This window comes from Callorhinus ursinus, unplaced genomic scaffold (genome assembly GCF_003265705.2).
Source record: "Callorhinus ursinus isolate GAN/ISIS: 27379988/994484 unplaced genomic scaffold, GSC_fseal_2.0 scaffold8, whole genome shotgun sequence".
NCBI lineage: Eukaryota > Metazoa > Chordata > Mammalia > Carnivora > Otariidae > Callorhinus > Callorhinus ursinus.
In genome coordinates this window covers 35,398,941-35,417,793 of record NW_027397070.1, presented here as the reverse complement: position 1 = coordinate 35,417,793, position 18,853 = coordinate 35,398,941, and the positions used below count along the sequence as shown (strand labels likewise).

Genomic DNA, 18,853 nt, shown 5'->3' with positions numbered 1-18,853 from the left:
CCACTCACCCCCTATGCTCATAATAATCTAGCACAGTACTTAGCCGAAAGTATCTATTCATATTTATTGATTATTTGGCTTATTGGCTCTCTGTACACTCCACCTCTTAGCTTCTCCCTGGAGCCAGATATGGAGCTGTATTTTGTACTTTTCACCATTTTCAGATTGCAGGACATGCTATATTTATTCTTTAGGAGTGGTATCCCGATATAATAGCATTAGATGATCTGTCCGTAGATCTGTTCAACTCACGTAACGTTCCTGATTGTTGATCTATTTTTTAAATTTTATGTAATATTTTATGTATACAGAAAACCTTATGTAAAACCTTATGTAACAGATCTGAGATAAGAAACATAGCGATGAAACAAATATACGTGTACCTTCTGCCTGTGTAGAACAGGAGCACTACCAACTCTGTCGCATTCATCTGTGAACTCCTCCCCTAACCTATTCTTCTACCACTACCTTAGTAATAACTACCTTGTTTTGCTTCTCATTCTCTTGTATATACTTTATGACATGTGTATGGACAGTATATTGTTCAGTTGTGATTGGTTTTGAGTCTTGTGAAAATGGTATTTGCAATTTTTTTTTTTTAAGTAAGTTCTATGCCCAGCTTGGGACTTGAACTCATGGCCTAGAGATGAAGGGTAGCATGCTTTACCAACTGAGCCAGCCAGGCACCACTCCCCTTTCTTTTATCTTTTTTTTTACTTTACTTTTTTTTTTTTTGCAATTTCTAATATATGGTCTTTGAATTATTTTTTATTTTATTTTTTTAAGATTTATTTATTTATTTATTTATTTATTTATTTATTTCACAGAGAGAGACACAGCGAGAGAGGGAACACAAGCAGGGGGAGCAGGAGAGGGAGAAGCAGGCTTCCCGCGGAGCAGGGAGCCTGATGCGTGCGGATCCCAGGACTCTGGGATATGACTGGAGCTAAAGGCAGACACTTAACGACTGAGCCACCCAGGCGCCCCTGAATTATTTTTTACATTAAATAATGTTTCTAAGATTTATTCACAGCTGTAGTTCATTTTCACTGCTGCCTAATGTTCTGTTGTGTGAATACATAGTTTATCCATTATTTCCTCTCTGCAAATTTAGGTGGGTTCTAGATTTTACTATTATAAACAGTGCTACCATGAACACTTTTGTACATGGCTCCTCTTATTTGTAGGATTGCCAGATAAAGTAGATGAGGCCAAGTTAAATTTGAATTGCAGATAAAATTTTAAAAATTACTGGTTTTTTTTTTTTTTAAAGATTTTATTTGACAGAGAGAGACACAGCGAGAGAGGGAACACAAGCAGGGGGAGTGGGAAAGGGAGAAGCAGGCTTCCCACGGAGCAGGGAGCCCGATGTGGGGCTCGATCCCAGGACCCTGGGATCATGACCTGAGCCAAAGGCAGACGCTTAACGACTGAGCCACCCAGGCGCCCTGTATCTTAAACACAGTTTAACTGTATTTTTAAGGATGTCCTTTATTTTTGTTTGCCAAAGTTGGCAATTTTGCTTACATCTTACAGCAGTATATACATCATACAGTATAATTGTTAGATGATAATGGGTGCAAGTGTGAAACTTTAAAAGATAATGTTAAATTGTTTTTCTAGCACGGTTGAACTGATTTTCACTTCACTGTCAGTGCATGGCAGTTCCATATTCAGCCATATCGTCTCAAAAACTTGGTATCTAATTGTGGTCTTAACATGCATTTCTCTGATTATCAACGTGGTTGTGCATCTTCTTAAATTCTAATTTTTTTCCTATTCCCTCTACTATGAAATGCCTGTTCATATATTTTGTCCATGTTTCAATTGGGTTGTTCACCTTTTTCAGTTGATCGGTAGGATCACCTTATATATTCTGAATACTAAACTGGTGTATGTTATATGTATTATAAATATCTTTCCCCAGTCTGATTTGTTTTTGTTTACTATCTTTATGGTGATTTTTGTTGTACAGAGATTCTTATTTTTAGTGTAGGCAATTTTTAAATCTTTTCCAATAAGGACTTTTGTCTATAAATATGTTCCCTGTATTTCATTATTAGCTAAGCTAATGCCAGTAGTGTGACTTAATAAACTCAAATGCTCAGTAGCTTAACACAAAAGAAATTTTTTTTTCACGTTAATGGCAAGATGGGGCAGGAAGGGGTCTGCTCCAAGAAGTCATCCAGGGACCCAGACTGATGAAGTCTCTGCCATCTTCAGCCATTGTTTTTTTAAAGTCACCCTGAGCATCAACATCTAGTCTGTAGACAGGGGAAGAAAGAATGTGAAAGACTGCATGAGAGATTTTTATGAGCCATGCCTAGGAGTGGTGTACACTCAACAGGTGGTCTGTTAACCTCTGCTGGTCCACAAACTATTTACTACCTCTCTATCACTTAGTAGTACAGAAATTAAGAATAAGTATTTGTAAACTTTTAATAGCAATCTTGCAAAGTAATTGTATGTCTGTTAATTCTAATAATAAAAAATGGGCTTGCATTTGGTCTGACTTTTTAAATATCAATTTTCTGGTAATTTATTTTTGTTTTTGTTTACAAAAGTATTGATCCATAATAAATTGGAGACAAATTGTCCATTACCACAGATAGTTTAAGAAGCACTGGTGTACATTATTTCAGTCCACATCCTGTTATCTGAAAGTCACTCACATAGTCCTACCCCGAGGCAAAGAGACCTGGGAGACATCCCTAACTGGGCAACCTCTTCCCCACAACAACTCTATGGAAGAGGTGCATAATCTTTGTTAAATTGCCAACATTGCTGCCACAAGTTTATTCCAAAAGTCTTAAAGTATTGCCTTTCACTTTTAATTCACTGTATCCATCTAAAAATTTTTCTATGTATGGTATGAGTTAAGGATCCAATTTCACTTTTTTGCATATATATATATATATATATATATATAAAACCATATATATCTATGTATATGTATTTTCCATATGTGTAATTTCTTTGCCCCTCCTATTGAATAGTCCACTGTTTCCCTAATGGTCTAAAAAGTCACTTCTGTCGTATATCAAATGTGCAGGCCTAATTGAAGCCAATACACAATTGTATGGCTCTGCACCTGTTGTTAAGATACCAAAATATTTACTGTTAGTATATATAATTTATTGTAGCAATTCTCAATACCGATTGCTCCCTCTTTCCCATGGGGCTTATTGTTTTTGTTTTTTGGTTTTTTGTCCTTGTTTATTTGTTTAGTGACCTGGCTGGACTATTTTAGTGAAGTCCATTTCCCCCAGGTGAAGCCTCTTAAGTAGCTACTCAGAGGGTACAGCCCTGGCTTTGCACACAGTTACCTGGGATGATAGTGATTTTAGGAAGGCTTTCTTTGGCTGTCTCTTCCAGATCTCTCTGTTAAAGAGCCTCTGTTGTTATCACACCCAGCCATTAGGCTCGAGGAATTGCTTATTGATTGCTCCATTGCTTTTGACAGTGTCCTAGGGGCATGAATTGCTCCACAGTCTAATCCAATTACATTTAGGCTCCTTTGCAGAGGTAGTCTTTGAGGCCTGTTCTGATCCCAAGAGGACTTCCTCTTAGTTGTCTCTTTCCTTGACTTTCTCTGGTAGAGTCCTTGGTCTGCAGTTTAACTTGTTGCTGCCATGGAGCTACCAGCCTCTTCTTAATTACCACCAAAACATACATTGTTTTTAACAGCACCTTAGGGTTTGAATCTTCTCACACTCTTCCAAATAGAGTCCATTCCTGTGGGGAGAGCTTCTGAGTTTCTGTTCTAATGGACTTTCTCTCCCTCTGGGCAAAATCTCTGAGCCACTGCTATGGAGCTGGGGATGGGGACAGAGGCCCTCTTCTCTCAGAATGATACCTTGCTTTAGGAGCAGGGCTGTAGGAGGGGGCATTAATTCTTCTCAGGCTGCCTCTGCTAGCATGGAACTCCCAGCTTACAAATGTGAGAGCTGAGGTGAAAGCAACTGGGGTCCTACCACTCTTGGCCTGCTGTGCCTGGGATAGAGCCTGTCCTTTGAATAGTGTCTGAAAGGAAGAAAGGAGTTCCCGATCTCTCCAATCTCTTACCTTTGCAACATGAAGTTAAAGAGGATGAGAAGTGCTGGCTGCCTGGCCCTCCCAGAAAGATACCATAGCCCTTTGGGATGTAGGGGAAGAGGGAGCCCTTTCTTGGCCACACCCAGCTGGAGTTGAGCTTTTGTCATACCGAGCAGGGTGGGGGAGGCAGCAGGTCATGGCTCAAGTGTCACTAACTCTTGATGTTCTTACCAAGATTTAGTATATTTTCTTAAATAAAATTTTCTTCATCTGCTGTATTCTCTTCAGACAAGTTCAAGAAACTTTAAATGGTATTTTTAAAAAAATCTTGCCAGTTGTAGTTGTTTCACTGGGGAACAAGTCCATGGAGCTCCTCATACTGCCATTTTCCTGGAGATGCATTTAAAGGCATAACTCCCCCATCCAATGACTGATCAGTGTAGGGGTGTAAAGGCCCCAGCCCTCTCTGTAACTTGGGACAGCTCTCAAGGACTATCCCAGGTCTAGAGCTCCACATATGGCTGCTGAAGATCTTTGTTGGGACTGCATCTCAGCTTGGTTTCTCCCTCTACCCACTTCCACTTTTTTGCTTTCTCATGTTGTTCCTTAAAGCGCTAATACATGACCTGCAGTCTCCATCTCAGAGTCTACTTCCTAGGGAACCCAATAGCAGAGACTTGGGCATCATTATACTATTCTCTTTACTTTTGTACATGTTCAAAATTTCCAAAGTGAAAATTTAAGGAAAAAAAAGAATTGAGTCGGACTGGATGTGGTGGATAAGGACGTAAGTGACAAGGGACCTCTAGGGATTGGTTTGGGACACGGAGCAGGGAATGCAGGAGGAGGAGGCATTTGGAGAACGTATGATGAATCATGTGGAGCACAGTTAGTTTTTCAGAAGCCAAATTTGAGGTTCCTGTGGGGAGCAGTGTAGTCTGGATACAGATTATCAAGCTAGAAACAATTCATGAAAAGAAAAGGTAATGGCGACTCAGAACATCTTAAATGGCCAATAAACATTATATTTAGTTTTCAGTCATGTTTTGCCCAATAACAGTTGAATGTGTGAGTAGCTCATAGAATGGGCTGTTGATGGTAGGCACCACATTCTGGAATATTTGTATCATCCACAGGTCTTAGAATAACATTGTCCTAGTCTGTTCAAGCTGCTTTAAGAAAAATATCATAAACTCGGGAGCTTATAAGTAACAAACACTGATTCCTCCCAGTTCTGGAGGCTGGTGAGAACCCTGTTACACTTGCAGATGGCTGACTTCTCATTGAATCCTCACACAGCCAAAGGAAGCAATGGAGCTCTCAGGAGAGGCTATCAACATTCCTATCTTGAAACCTAAACTCCAAGATGATAGTTTTAGGAAGTGGGGCCTTTGGGTAGTGATTAGATCATGAGGGTGGAGCCTCATAAAAAAGGTGTCTATTATAAGGGCAGGAATCCCTTTCATGAGGCTCCACCCTCATGACCTAATCACTGCCCAAAGGCCCCACTTCCTACTGGTATCATCTTGGAGGTTAGGTTTCAACATATGAATGTTGAGAGGAAACAAACATTCTGAATATAGCAAACACCTTGGACTCACTCAACCCTCAGTAACTGTTCACTGAATGAATGGATTTCACTGGAAGACTAGAAGATAGTCCTGTTTTCCCCATTCTCTTTCTCTGATCATAATTCTTCTCTGGTCCCCTTGTCACACGAGATCCTCTCCCACCTTTAATCATGTGTGAGTTGTCCTTGTGCAAGCAGAGTGGAAGGTTTTAAGGAGCAATCAAAGATGAATCATATGGAATCATGCTGGAAGGAGATAAGAGCTTTACTGGCGAAATGAGATGCATAAATGACCAATGAAGCTTAAAAAAAAAAAAAAGAAGAAAGCTAAAGGTGTAGTGACATGGCAGTTCACAGGGGTGGCAAATATTTGCAGTTCAATTTGCCTGGGAGGAGGCATAGCACCCACCCAGTATGTGTTGGCTCCTCTCTAATTTGTAGTGTTGATACCTCACTTTTGTTTATGCTTTTGTTTTTGCTTTCAATATTCTACCAGCCTACTGGGAAATCAGGAGACAGTTTATGATGGTTTACCCCACAGCTGTTCAGAGCTCCTATGTCTGTCATAGCAGGTATGTGTAGAACCATAAAAAAAAAAAAAAATGTTTCAAAGAGCAGATATTATCCAGAAATACTTGGAAAGGATCTCTATATAGTGTTTCTTAATGTTTTAATGTTTCAAAGATCTCTAAAAAATAGATTTGACTTAACAGAGTTCTAGTCTACTTGTGAGGCTATATGATGTTTCTCAACTTTTTAAAATGCATTGCCCTTGGTGATAAACATTACAGCCACCCACCCCACCCCCAAGCCTGCTCTGCTCTGTGGAGAATCACCAGTTTATGATTATTAAACATCCATAAGACCAAAAGAGTTGTAGCACTCTCTTTAAGTGGCACCTCTCTAAATCAATAAATACAAACACACAAGATGATTGAGACTACAGATCAGTTTTTATTAGTAAAACACTTAAAACACCTCGATCACTTTTTAAAAAAATGTACTCTTACTTTCTTGGATATTCTGTTTGAAAAACCATGAACATTGAATTTTCCTGAAGGAAACAATGTAAAATAAAATGTAAAATGTTGGCAACTGTGGATATAAACATATGAGGTTATTAATTTAAACAATACCTTTCTGTGTACTTTTACTACAAACTGCACAATCTTAACATACTAATTACAGGAGATTAAATTTAATGCCGCAGGCTTCTCCGTATTCCATAAACTCATCTCCCTTCTGTCCAACAAGATTATCTTCTCCCAAACTATTCTCAATAGCTGGCCTCAATAGGGTGCTGGCACACAATATTCAAAAAACACGACAAACAAAAAGCAAAACCAAACAAAACACCTGGGGCAGCTAAAGTTCCAATTTACTTAATCAGGGATATCTCAAAGTGCTTTATATAAAATAAACTAAACCTCTGAGTTCCTCATGGGAAATTTATTTAAATAACCGAAAGAGTCCTCTGTTTTTGACCAGATTAGTAGATGACTAATTTTTAAAACCTGTTATATAGTTAAACAAGGTCCAATCTGTTAGGACACCTCAGATATTTTTCTATTCTATAAAGCACAGCTTCACACCCCAAAGTATTTGGGAGTTCCGCAGACAGCTCCACAGCAACACATCGGGTCTCTGTTCCCTGCATCTCCCAACCCTCTCATGCCAAGAGACGTGGGGGCAAGGACCAGACATCAGAATTGGACAAATCGGCGAAGACAAAGGGCACTGCTGACCACCAGCGCACCCGGCCCGCCCGTGCAGACGCGGCAGAGGCCGCGCCTCCCACATGAGCTTTCACACGTAGGCGGGCGCCTGGGAGCAGCAGCCCCACGGAGCGAACCCGGCCTCCGAGCCGAGGGCGGGGGCTGGGGTTGCGGTGCTGCGCCCGAGCACGTACCGGGGCGGGGCCTGCAGCTCGGCGGGCGGGGCTTGGGCAAGTTTTTCCCAGCGGCTAGTGTTTCGCATCCTTATCATGTAGTACCGGCGGCACCAGGCATAGAAGGGGTGACCGGTCCCTTCCGCATCCTTCTTATTTTCCCCGCTGAGGGGTCTGTCTGATCAGTGCTGCTCTCAGGCACCTGTCTTTTCTCTCCGTCCCGGATCATGGAGCCGAGACAAGGGAATAAAAGAAATTAAATAGTACAAGGAGATCGGGTGTCTGGGCAGCGTCTTGGATAAAACCGTCCACTACAGGTAAGAAAATTATGTCCAAACCTCTGAAAAGTGTGAACACAATAAAGCTCCAGAAGGCGTTTTATAGGAGGGTTTGTTTGGTAAGGTATAGCTTTTATAGTACAGGGAGACTATTTCATATCAAATTCTACAGATCGAACAACGATCTGTAAAACGATCTGGAACAACGGGTTCAGCGCTATTTTAAGGGATGAAATACGAGTAAAGTGGTTAGTGGCGGACGTAAAAAAAAAACCAAACACCTGAGTAAAAGATTTTTTTCTTTACACTTTTGTTGGTTACAGTTGGCAACATGCTGGCAAAGGTTTTATTTAACCAAAACCCTATTGTTAAAAAAAAAAGATTCCATATTCTTTGCAACTTGTTTCTGATGTTGCTACATTAGAAATCTGAACTTTTAGAATCTCAATATTTAAGTTTCTGCAAAGCCAGTAACATTAAGCTCATCTTTTCTGTATTTTAGAGGTTGTAGGGGAAAAGAGCTATTTGAAGTGATAGTTGCAAAGTTATACAGACTTAAAATAAACGTGTCTGTTATGCCATTAAGGCAAACAGCTCTGGGAGAACCGTATCGTACATTGGTATAACCTTTTATATACTTCGTTGACGGGCTTTCCATAAATCACCTCTTACTTGTGAGTTAATGTCTCCATCACCAGACACCTGAATCTCTAGTTCAAACTCAAAATTCGATAGCACTGTAGAACACCATTTTTACTCATTTCCATTTATGTCTTGCCATTTCTTGCTTAGGACATCCCCTTAGTGTGTTCTGATATCATTACCTTCACCCCACTGCTTTCTCTTGCTATTTAAACAGTTATCAGGGAAAAGGATATGTTCTCCTGAACTGGCTGGCACCCTGTGGTGTTCAGCACCATGGGCTATGGAGTCACTGATGGCCAGCTCAAATGCTTTGAACCTTGAGCTACCTCTCCAAGACTGTTTCCTCATCTATAAAATGAGATATAAATATTAATTCATAGGTGTTTTTTGAAGATTGTGAGATAATATGCAAAATGCTCAGCACAAACTGTAACATGTAATACCTGAAAGATGTCAGATTCATTTTAAACTCCTAATCTAAAAGCCACTGTATTTAGCTGTGGTAAGCTCTCTGTGGAACTCTTTTTAGTTCCAAAGTTAAAGGTAAGGCTTAGAACAAAAGAACAAAATACACTAAACTCCTTTGCCATACTTTCTTCAGGTGTGAAAATAATACTGTGATCATTCACTCACAGTGGCACCAGAAAAGTGGGTGATAGGCATGCATAAGGAGAGAAAAGCTATTAGAGAATTCTAGTTGCTAGAGTAGGGTTATACTTCAGAGAAAGGCATTATAAAGAAGTAATGAGTCTCAAAGAGAGGGCACAATGCTGGGAAGGAAGGGCCGATTCTGCTATTTCCAACAGCTTCAAGCACTCCGGGGTGTGTGTGTGTGGGGGGGATTTCTGATGACCAAGAGGTGGGTGGGTACTTATTTCCTTCCAGTTATACTGTCCTTTAAAGTGACTTTCTCTTCTAAATCATTGCTCTTACAAGTCATTTTCTGACTCCTGGTCATTACATATAATCTGACCACTTACTAATATTTGAAAACTGTACATCCACTTCTAGTTTTCAAATAGAGCTAATTTGCTACCAAAATAAGCAGGACTTTTGGTATTTTGACCTGAAAATATGAAGCAACTATTTTATTCTAAAATACCACCTCTATACTGAAATGCAGATGCACTTCGCATTGTAGTATTTACAGTGAAATATACATGGCTCCCCAAATCTTGGAGTAAGTCTTCGTATTATAAATTTTTGTTCCCAAATTTTCATGTAATTGTAGTAACATTTTCTTCAGTCTAAGAGAAAAACAGCCACCTAAGATCTGGGGCTTAGTTCATTTTGTTCAGGATATTTTGTTCTTATAACATCAGGTTACAAGACCTAAGGCTCTGGCACTGCCTCTGTAATTTGTCCATAAAAATCATTTGCTGTTACTTCTAGGTGCAGAGGTTCACAGTGATTTTTCATCTTTTTCTACTAAATTTTTTAAAGTGAGAATGTACTTTTATAATCAGAAAAGAAATATAGCAAAATAAGTCAGAGAAAGACATGTATCATAATAACCTCACTGATAATGAGGAATTCTTAATCTCAGGAAACAAACTGCGGGCTGCTGGAGTGGTGGGGGGTGGGAGGGATGGGGTGGCTGGGTGATAAGACATTGGGGAGGGTATATGCTATGATGAGCCCTGTGAATTGTGCAAGACTGTTGAATCACAGATCTGTACCTCTGAAACAATGCAATATATGTTAAGGAAAAAAAAAGCACGAGGGGAAGAATGAAGGGGGGGAAATCGGAGGGGGAGACGAACCATGAGAGACAATGGACTCTGAAAACCAAACTGAGGGTTCTAGAGGGGAGGGGGGTGGGAGGATGGGTTAGCCTGGTGATGGGTATTAAAGAGGGCACGTTCTGCATGGAGCACTGGGTGTTATGCACAAACAATGAATCATGGAAGACTACGTCAAAAACTAATGATGTAATGTATGGTGGTTAACATAACAATAAAAAATAAAAAAAAATATAGCTATTCCATAAACAAAATACAGGAAAAATGAGTAAAGTTATTTTAAAAATATATACAGTATCATTAAAACAAAAAATGCAAGGTTTGTTCTAGTTTCATATCAGAGTCAGAAGACCTAAATTTAAATCTTTGGTGTACCATTTTATTACCTTGAAGACATGGACAAGTCGATTATCATTTGAGGTCTACATTTCTTCATCTATGAAATGGGAATAGATTGGAAATCTTTAGAGGCACTTCTAGCCCTTACAACATTATGTAACTATAATGTTCAGGATTTGCTTCACTCATCCCAATCACCTGGGATTAAAGCATTAAAATCGGCTTTACTTTAATAGGTTCATAAATTTATAAATGATTTCTTTTCTAAAAGCATATTTTTTTACAGTGGAACATTATAGTTTGATTTTACTTAACATGACATTTAAGGACACAGTATAAAGTGATAAAGAAAATAAATGTAGAAATAATCATTACTGATGTAATTTTCATAATTAAATTGTTGGTAATCAATTTTATGAGTTGGAGGCACTGAAGCAAATATTTTAACATAAAAGCTGATCAAAGGGGGCCTGGTCCACAGAAGATGTTTATTTGATGTAACAAAACAATACAGTTAGTGTTAGATCCAACCACAAAAAGCAAAAGGAATGAAAAATTTGTACAATGCACATAGAAAAACAAGATGTTTACTGTGACAACTATATATTTCTAAAATAATGCTTCTAAAATTACTCAATTATTGAAATCTATATGAAAACAGAAGGATGTTAATAGCGACAAAGTGCATAAAACCAAACATCAAATTTTGAGCAAATTAACATACTAGGCAATTTTGCTAACAAAGCATGATTTTTTTTCTTGTTCACAATCTGCTCAAAATATCTTTATACCAACAGGGTGGGCAGAACATTTAGGTTTAATATCAATTACACAATATTAGCATAAACTTCCACAACTACAGATAGGATATTGTTTTCTTTTGAGCTGGCAAAGTGACTACAGAAACATCAGATCATTTCTCTGAATTGAGAATTTTATCCAAATAAATGTCACATACCTTCCAGATATATGCATATCTTTCTATATCATGTAAATGGCTTTACCCATTTAAATAATAAACCATACAAGCATTTAAGAATCATTATTATATGATTAACAAAGTCATGTTCCAGGTTTAACAATTTCATAGGCCAAAAAAAAAATTTCTTCTTAAAAACTAGTTTTATAAATGCAGAATATATTGCATGAGTAACTGCTGGTATTTTTTTAAGAAAATATATTGTGCAATTGTGGCTACCATGTACTGCTGGCAAATCATTGTTTATGTAAAATGTGAAAAAACTGAGTAAAAATTTTTCAAACTGATCATGATGAAAGGTTACTGCCTTCTTAAAAAAAATTATATTGGCATCTTATTAAAAATAATTCGATAAGGGACAAACTCCCTAGCCCAAAATAAATAAATAAAAAGGTGCATTTTAAAAATGACGCTACTGCAATGTAATGGTTTAAATACCAAGGAACCGTGAAAACGTGCTGTGATCTGGCATGTACTAAAAAAGAGCATTAATGTAAATGAAGTAGAAAGGGGATCAAGACTGAACTAACCAAGTTTGTGCAGTATTGTAGCCAGGCTTCTAAAATTAGATATAGAAAATATAAATAGACTGCTTTAGGTAATGAGCCACCAGTGTCCAAAAAAAGGAATGAGATTATGAAAAAGCTCAGTTAACTTGATCCAAAGCTCTGAGTAATTCTTCACCCTGCAGTAGGTTTCTGCTGCCTTGTATAGGAGCATTAACTTCACAATCATAACTGGTCAGTTGTGGTAATCCACTCTCATCCATTGATTGCCCCAGCAGTCTACACGCTAAATCTGAAAAACAAAGACATGTGTAAGTATTCATTCACCTAGTCAATGAATATTATTGAACATTCACTATGCTATAGATATTGTAGGAAAATAAAACAAATAAGCTCTGGGTTTTTAGACTATGGTTTAGTCTGTGGTTTTAGGGCAAAACCACAGCTATGTAAACAAGTAAGTGCAATAAAGAGTTACTGGTGCTATGTCAGAAGCATTTAAAGGACACAATGATGGCACAAAGGAGTGATAAATCAGTTTTGAATAAGGCATAGAAATGTACAAGTTTCAGCTTCTATTTAATACTGATAGACATAGACACAGATATATAAAAGATAATTACTAAAAATTAAAAGTTCCATCTTGAAATAGCTATTCCTGCATTACCACCGCTAACATTACTTTTAATGATGCTAAAGAATGAAAATCACTCTCACTGACAGTAAAGCTTCTAAATAAAGTTTCATATATTTTAATTCTCTGTGGGATGTTCAAGGGTAGAAAGAATAAACTAACCAGAGGGTATTAAAATAATTGTCTTTTGCTCCATTCCACTGTGTTCACTAGATTTGCATCCTTTAACGCGCTTCCAAGAAAGTGATGTAGTAGTTGCACGATCGTCTGGCTGCTGTAATAATGTTCCCTAAAAACAGTAAAGTTATTTCAGTTTTACTGTGTTGAAATTTTTTAAGATCAAAAACGCTGAAATCAGCTTAAGTGTAATAACAGTATGCAGGCAGATTTCTTAAATACAGCCCTAAATTTTCTTTCTCTTAATACTATGATAAAATCATTTGCCACTCATTATGGCAATTGTTTCTATAAATGCTTTCTAGTTAATATGATCTGAAAATATCAGTATGAATTACACCACCCCTGACTTAACATTAACTACTGTTTTTAAAGGGGGGTAAGATGGGAAGTAACTGAAAGCAAAGAGAACAAGACTGGTGATGAATGAGTGGAAAATTTCACTTTTCACTTAAAATACATCTGTATTGTTTGGAATTTTTACAACGAGAATGTATTCATTAAATGTATTTTTATGAAATAGTGCATACAAAGTGAAAGAATGTTTAACCTCTGAAAATACAACTTCTGTATTTGGAAGAAACAAAGAATAACTTATATACAACACATTAGCTAGAACAGAAAAACAAACATGTACTCTCACACTTACAATTCCTACTGCTTGAAAAAGTGAACCATCCTGTTCTATTTTTCGCTTTCTCTGAGCATTCTGCAAAGCTAGTATCTTTGGATTTAGTTCTTCCTCAGGAATGGTAGTTCTGAAAAAAAATATGGTTGCTTTATTATTTTTAAAATATCCAACTAACTTGTTTTTGAAAATACATAATGTCTGCTTGCCAACATTAAGGAATATAATGTTGTATGTAAGAGAACTTTCCTGATTACTAAAGTTTATTTAAAAGTCAAAGCTCAATTTTTAAAACAAAATTTCTTAAAATATGCATTTACCTATTTATAAAATAGATCTGAACAGAACTAAATGGATATTTTTATAGGTTAAAGTGAAATATTGATTCTTTATTCCACCCAGTAAAATACACAGATATTCTTGGGACTACAGGAATACAAGATTAGTTTCACATTTGTATAGTGTTTTTGTTTATAAAATATTGCATGTTCATTAGTTCATTTTAGCCTCACACCAATCTCCAAGTAAGGAGGTATATAACAACTATTTTATAAATGAGAAACCTGCAGCTTGTTAGCAATGGGACTTTAAGCGAGTTACCTAGTTAGTTGCAGATATGGAAGTACATTCTAGACTTCCTGATACCCACTCGCTCCCAGTAATCTTTTCCACTAAGCCACTTTGTCCTCAGTATTGATCTGCTTATCAAACCTGAACTATCTGCATTTAAAATTAATATTAAACAGCAAAGAACTGTTTTATGCATCAGGCACATGAATTCTGTTATCTGTTTTGTCTTTTCAAGAACTCCTCTCCCCAGCCCATACACAATCACAATAGCTCCTTGCTCTGTTCCATATAGTTAAGAATGCCATATGGATAAGTGATACATTATTCAAATTGCTCTCCTACATGAGGTTTTGTTTTCTATTTTAAAAAATTCTATGAAACCTTCACTATACAGATAGGCAGGTTTTAAAATTCCTATATATTATCTTTATGAAGTATAACTCTGTAATGTAAATATCATTTCAGTAGTAGTAAAGAAAACGCCTCTATTTCTTCAAGGTAAGTTCATCTCTTAAAAAGTGTTTAGTGTATACTATTTTGGAACTAATGTGGAAAAAAAACTTGCTAAAGTGACTAGATGTTAGACTTTGGTCTTGACAGGTACACAGTTTTTCAGAAAACTGAACATCCCATAGTCCTCTTGTAGCTAACAGTAAACTGCAAATTCAAGGTCACTGCCAATTCTGTAACTATATTCATTCATCCATCTATCCATCTAATAACCATTTACTGAACAAGTATTACACATTACATACTGTACTAAGTATTAGTACCATGAAAATGTCTAAGACATTGTCACAGCCTTAAAGGAATGTGAGTCTAAAGTCAGTTGGTGACATACTAATTTATAAAGTAATGTAAACATTACATTTAAAATTTTTTTTTGTTAAACTAAAGCCCCAAGATCTTTTCCTAGTTCTGGGAAAGGTTCCTCCTAGCATTCTAGGTCAAAATAGTGATGAAGGGCAAGAGAAAAAAAGCCATAAAGTCTTGTTATGGCAGTGCTTTTTTTCTTGCTATTGTTATTAATGGTTTCTTTCCTCCACAAACTGCCCCACTGACTAGCTAAAACTTGTTTCCTCTGACTACAGCCTCAAATTTAAAATATCAAATCCCACTATAAAAGTTATATATAGAAACTATAACTTAAAATTTGGGTGGTGTACAGGTATTTGCTCAAACTAACTCCATAAAAGCAACATCCTACATCATGCTTAGATTCCCGTTATAGCTCTTAAACGATTTAACTTATAATACAGCTAATGTTCTATAAATATGTCATGAAAAATAAAAGCAATTTACACATACATTTTAAAAGAAGGCTTGTAAATACCTGTATTGAATACTGGGGACTGAAGACTATCAGGCTTAATTTGAAATGGGGAATTGGAAATACCCTTACATTGGAAGGTGTTTTATTCAGGTAAGCTTTAAAATAACTCGAGACAGAAACAGTGAGGATAGTTAACTAGTCTGATTTAAACAACTACAAGAAACTGGGCCAATTTTTGTACAGTTAAGGACTTACTGGCTGCATTACATTTTTTAAAGGTACTGGAAGACCCTCCTACCTCCTACATTTAGATAGGTGATATGGTTATTTTCAAGAAAATAAATACACAGTTAGTTTAGAAACATTTTTTTGAGTGCTTGTTTTACCAGAATTTGTATGTCAATTTAATATTCTTAAAGCATATTTACCAGAAAGTTAGCTATGTTTAGAAATAAGCTACCACCACACACGTTTTCTCAAAAATAATAAAAGAATGGTAATAACTTTAATGTTATATATAAATACCTTTGACTCAAAGTGACAGATAACACGTTAGGGCTTCTTGGATGAGATTTTTCTGTCTGTTCTATGACTCCTTTTCCTGCTCTGTTTGGTGAGGCTGTCCGACTTCCAGTATCACTGTATGGTGATGTTGTGGCACTAGCAGTTACTTTAGGTACATGGGTAGGAGATGGAGATGCAATCAATATTTTAATGTCTTCTATACCATCTTTTGTCACTGTTTTTAATTCATCAGTGGTAGTGGTACTGGTAGTGGTAACAGGAGGCTCTTGAATTTGCGTCGGCTGGAATACTGTAACTGTGCTCGCACTTTGAGGGTTCGTAGAACTGCTTTCCAGCGGTGACAACTGATCGAAGGAACGTAACTGGAAGTCATCATCCATTGGGATATAAGGAGCTAACATCTCCAAGTCTAAATCAGTGTCCTTCAAAGCAACAAGTATATGAGTTTTACAATGGCCACATCTTATAAAAGAACAAGAAGTTAAACCCAGAATCACTTCAAACTAAAAATTAATAAAGTTTAATAGAAAATATAATAAGTTCCTATACCTGGGTGGAAAATGGATTCTTTGCTTCTGTGTCTTCAGCAAAAAGTTTCTCTACTAATTCCAGCTTAAATTCATTGACCATATCACTATCCACATCAAAACAATATTCACTGGGACTGTTAGGCTGTAAAAGGAATTCAATGTGTTTACATTTCCGTGAGGAAACATGCATATATTTTGCTAGTTGTTAGAATTCTCAAAGCACACCTCAGAGAATCCCTAACAAAGTCCATCTCTTCCAACCCATTTTATGTAACTAGTGAGAAGTTAAACTTTTGAGCTTACATTTTTAACTAATTTTGCCAATATATACATTTCTGTGTAACATCATTCATAAAATTAGAACTAAAAGATACATTCGTCTGCTTCTTCTGAAAAATAAAACTCCTCTAATAATTCAACTCCCACATGGTACCTAACTGGCCAATAATACACTCACTGGAATCTACCTTTGTTCTGAGAAGCCACACTTCTGTGGGATGTACCTAAAAATCTCACATGTATTCTGGGGTAGGGGAGGGGTGGAGACTTAAGTTCTTCTGCTTGCCTTCACCTTAATGAATACAGTACTATTTTAGGAATTCTGAACAAGGATTCTAACCAATAAACTGTTACTACATAGTCTAAGCATAAACTTTTGCTTCCCTCATTTTAACATCTTTGTTAGATTAAAAACAAAACGAATCAATAGATTTTTATGCTGGTAAGCAGAGTAACCACAGCACAGAATATATTCTCCAGAAGGCTGTGAGATGTCAAATGTCCTACTCTTTGCTTGCCAGTCTGAACTGATAAATATTTAATGTAAAATTATTCACCACTTATTAAGACTTACTTGCGCATCACTCGTCATAATACTCAAGTCTGAGTTGCCCTACTCCTGAGCTTATTTTTAGACACAGGAAGCTCTGAAGTGGAATCATTCTAGATTTAGAAATAGAGCCCTATGTGACATCTTTAGTCCTGGCCTCAGCCTAGCCCTCAAAGACCATTTTCAGTGTTAACAGAAAAACTATTATCAAGACAGAATTTGAATAAAAATAATTAGGGGGGCGCCTGGGTGGCTCAGTCGGTTAAGCGACTGCCTTCGGCTCAGGTCATGATACCAGGATCCTGGGATCGAGCCCCACATCGGGCTCCCTGCTCAGCAGAAAGCCTGCTTCTCCCTTTCCCTATGCCTGCCCCTCTGCCTACCTGTGCTCTCTGCCTCTCTGTCAAATAAATAAATAAATATCTTTAAAAAAAATAGTTATTAGGTATTTACTCTGTTTAAGACTTGGTATTTTCATGTTACACTAATCCAGAACAGTAATGGAAATTGGGCTAAATTAGGCAAATAGCTTAGGGTCCTTTCCCTTTTAAGCTTCGCTAAAATAAGCCTTTTGCTACTTGACAATTCTCCAACTCAAAGGGTAGTATCAATGGCTTGGAGCAATTACAGGCACACACACTGTTCTCTGTGGATGTCTAAATTCAAGACTTTTTGTATTCCTTTTATGAATACATTCCTGAACATTAAAATATGAAAGTTACCCTCTTCTTATATCATGACACCTACCTCAGGTGAACTTTGTCTAGTGCTTCCATCAGAAGGACTAGCTGGCTGATCTTGAATCTGGGGCATAGTAAAAGAAAGTTCCAGGGACTCTGGATTTGGCTCTAATTTTAATGCAACTTCTTGATTGAGTGCAGGATCAGCACTACTTCGAAGTGGCTTTGGAGTTTCAGAAGCAGGTAAGGGAGACATTGCCAAATTTATACTCTGTAATTTGTCGTTGGATGAGGGGAGCATTACATCATTATACAACGGAACCTCCTCAAGTTGTTGGTCATCAGTTTCTGTGTCTATAGGGAAAAAAATTATTAGTCAATTAAGAATAGCTAGATTTTAATAATATACAGAAATGTATCCAATCAAACAAAAATGTTACCAAATTTTCCTTAATCAGAAAGTTTACAGATATTATAGTATAAACATAAGTCTGAGTTATTTTTCCAATCTACTATTGACAGCTCCTATTATATTTATGGCATAAAAACCCCTGCAATTCCAACCTTTTCATACCTTCTATTCATTAAAATTTAACCAATTCTGAAAAGCAGTTTTTATTTTCAATGTTTGATATTATGGTATTACTGTTTATTTATCCTTTAATGAACTACACTTACTGCAATATAACTGCTACATTGTGGAGAAAATATGGCAATAGGATATAGAAACAGAGTAGCGGAGAAACATTAAAGTGGGAAGAAGAAATACCTAAGAGCCCTTTGAAGCACAAGTTCCAACACTGTGAAAGCAGCAGGAATGCTGAGAAATTATAGGGGCAAAAATATTTAAGCAAATATTGAAAAAAACTCTGAAAAACAAAGTATATAAGACTACAGTGTCCAGGGGTGCCTGGGTGGCTCAGTCATGTAGCGTCTGCCTTCGGCTCAGGTCATGATCCCAGGGTCCTGGGATCGAGCCCCACATCGGGCTCCCTGCTTGGCAGGAGGTCTGCTTCTCCCTCTCT

General features: G+C 37.1%; 1 protein-coding gene across 1 annotated transcript in view; it reads right to left on the bottom strand.

Annotated features, from left to right (window-relative positions):
- Positions 1–10,966: 10,966 nt before the first annotated feature.
- HIF1A (hypoxia inducible factor 1 subunit alpha) overlaps positions 10,967–18,853 on the bottom strand; it is a 43,108-nt gene continuing 35,221 nt past the window's right edge. The window contains exons 10-15 of the mRNA XM_025869920.2: positions 17,896–18,182; positions 16,339–16,461; positions 15,790–16,211; positions 13,443–13,551; positions 12,779–12,905; positions 10,967–12,274 (exon numbers count right to left, since the gene is read on the bottom strand). Coding sequence (XP_025725705.1) covers positions 12,123–12,274; positions 12,779–12,905; positions 13,443–13,551; positions 15,790–16,211; positions 16,339–16,461; positions 17,896–18,182 — 1,220 coding nt within the window. The 3' untranslated portion in view covers positions 10,967–12,122. The remainder of the gene's footprint in view (positions 12,275–12,778; positions 12,906–13,442; positions 13,552–15,789; positions 16,212–16,338; positions 16,462–17,895; positions 18,183–18,853) is intronic.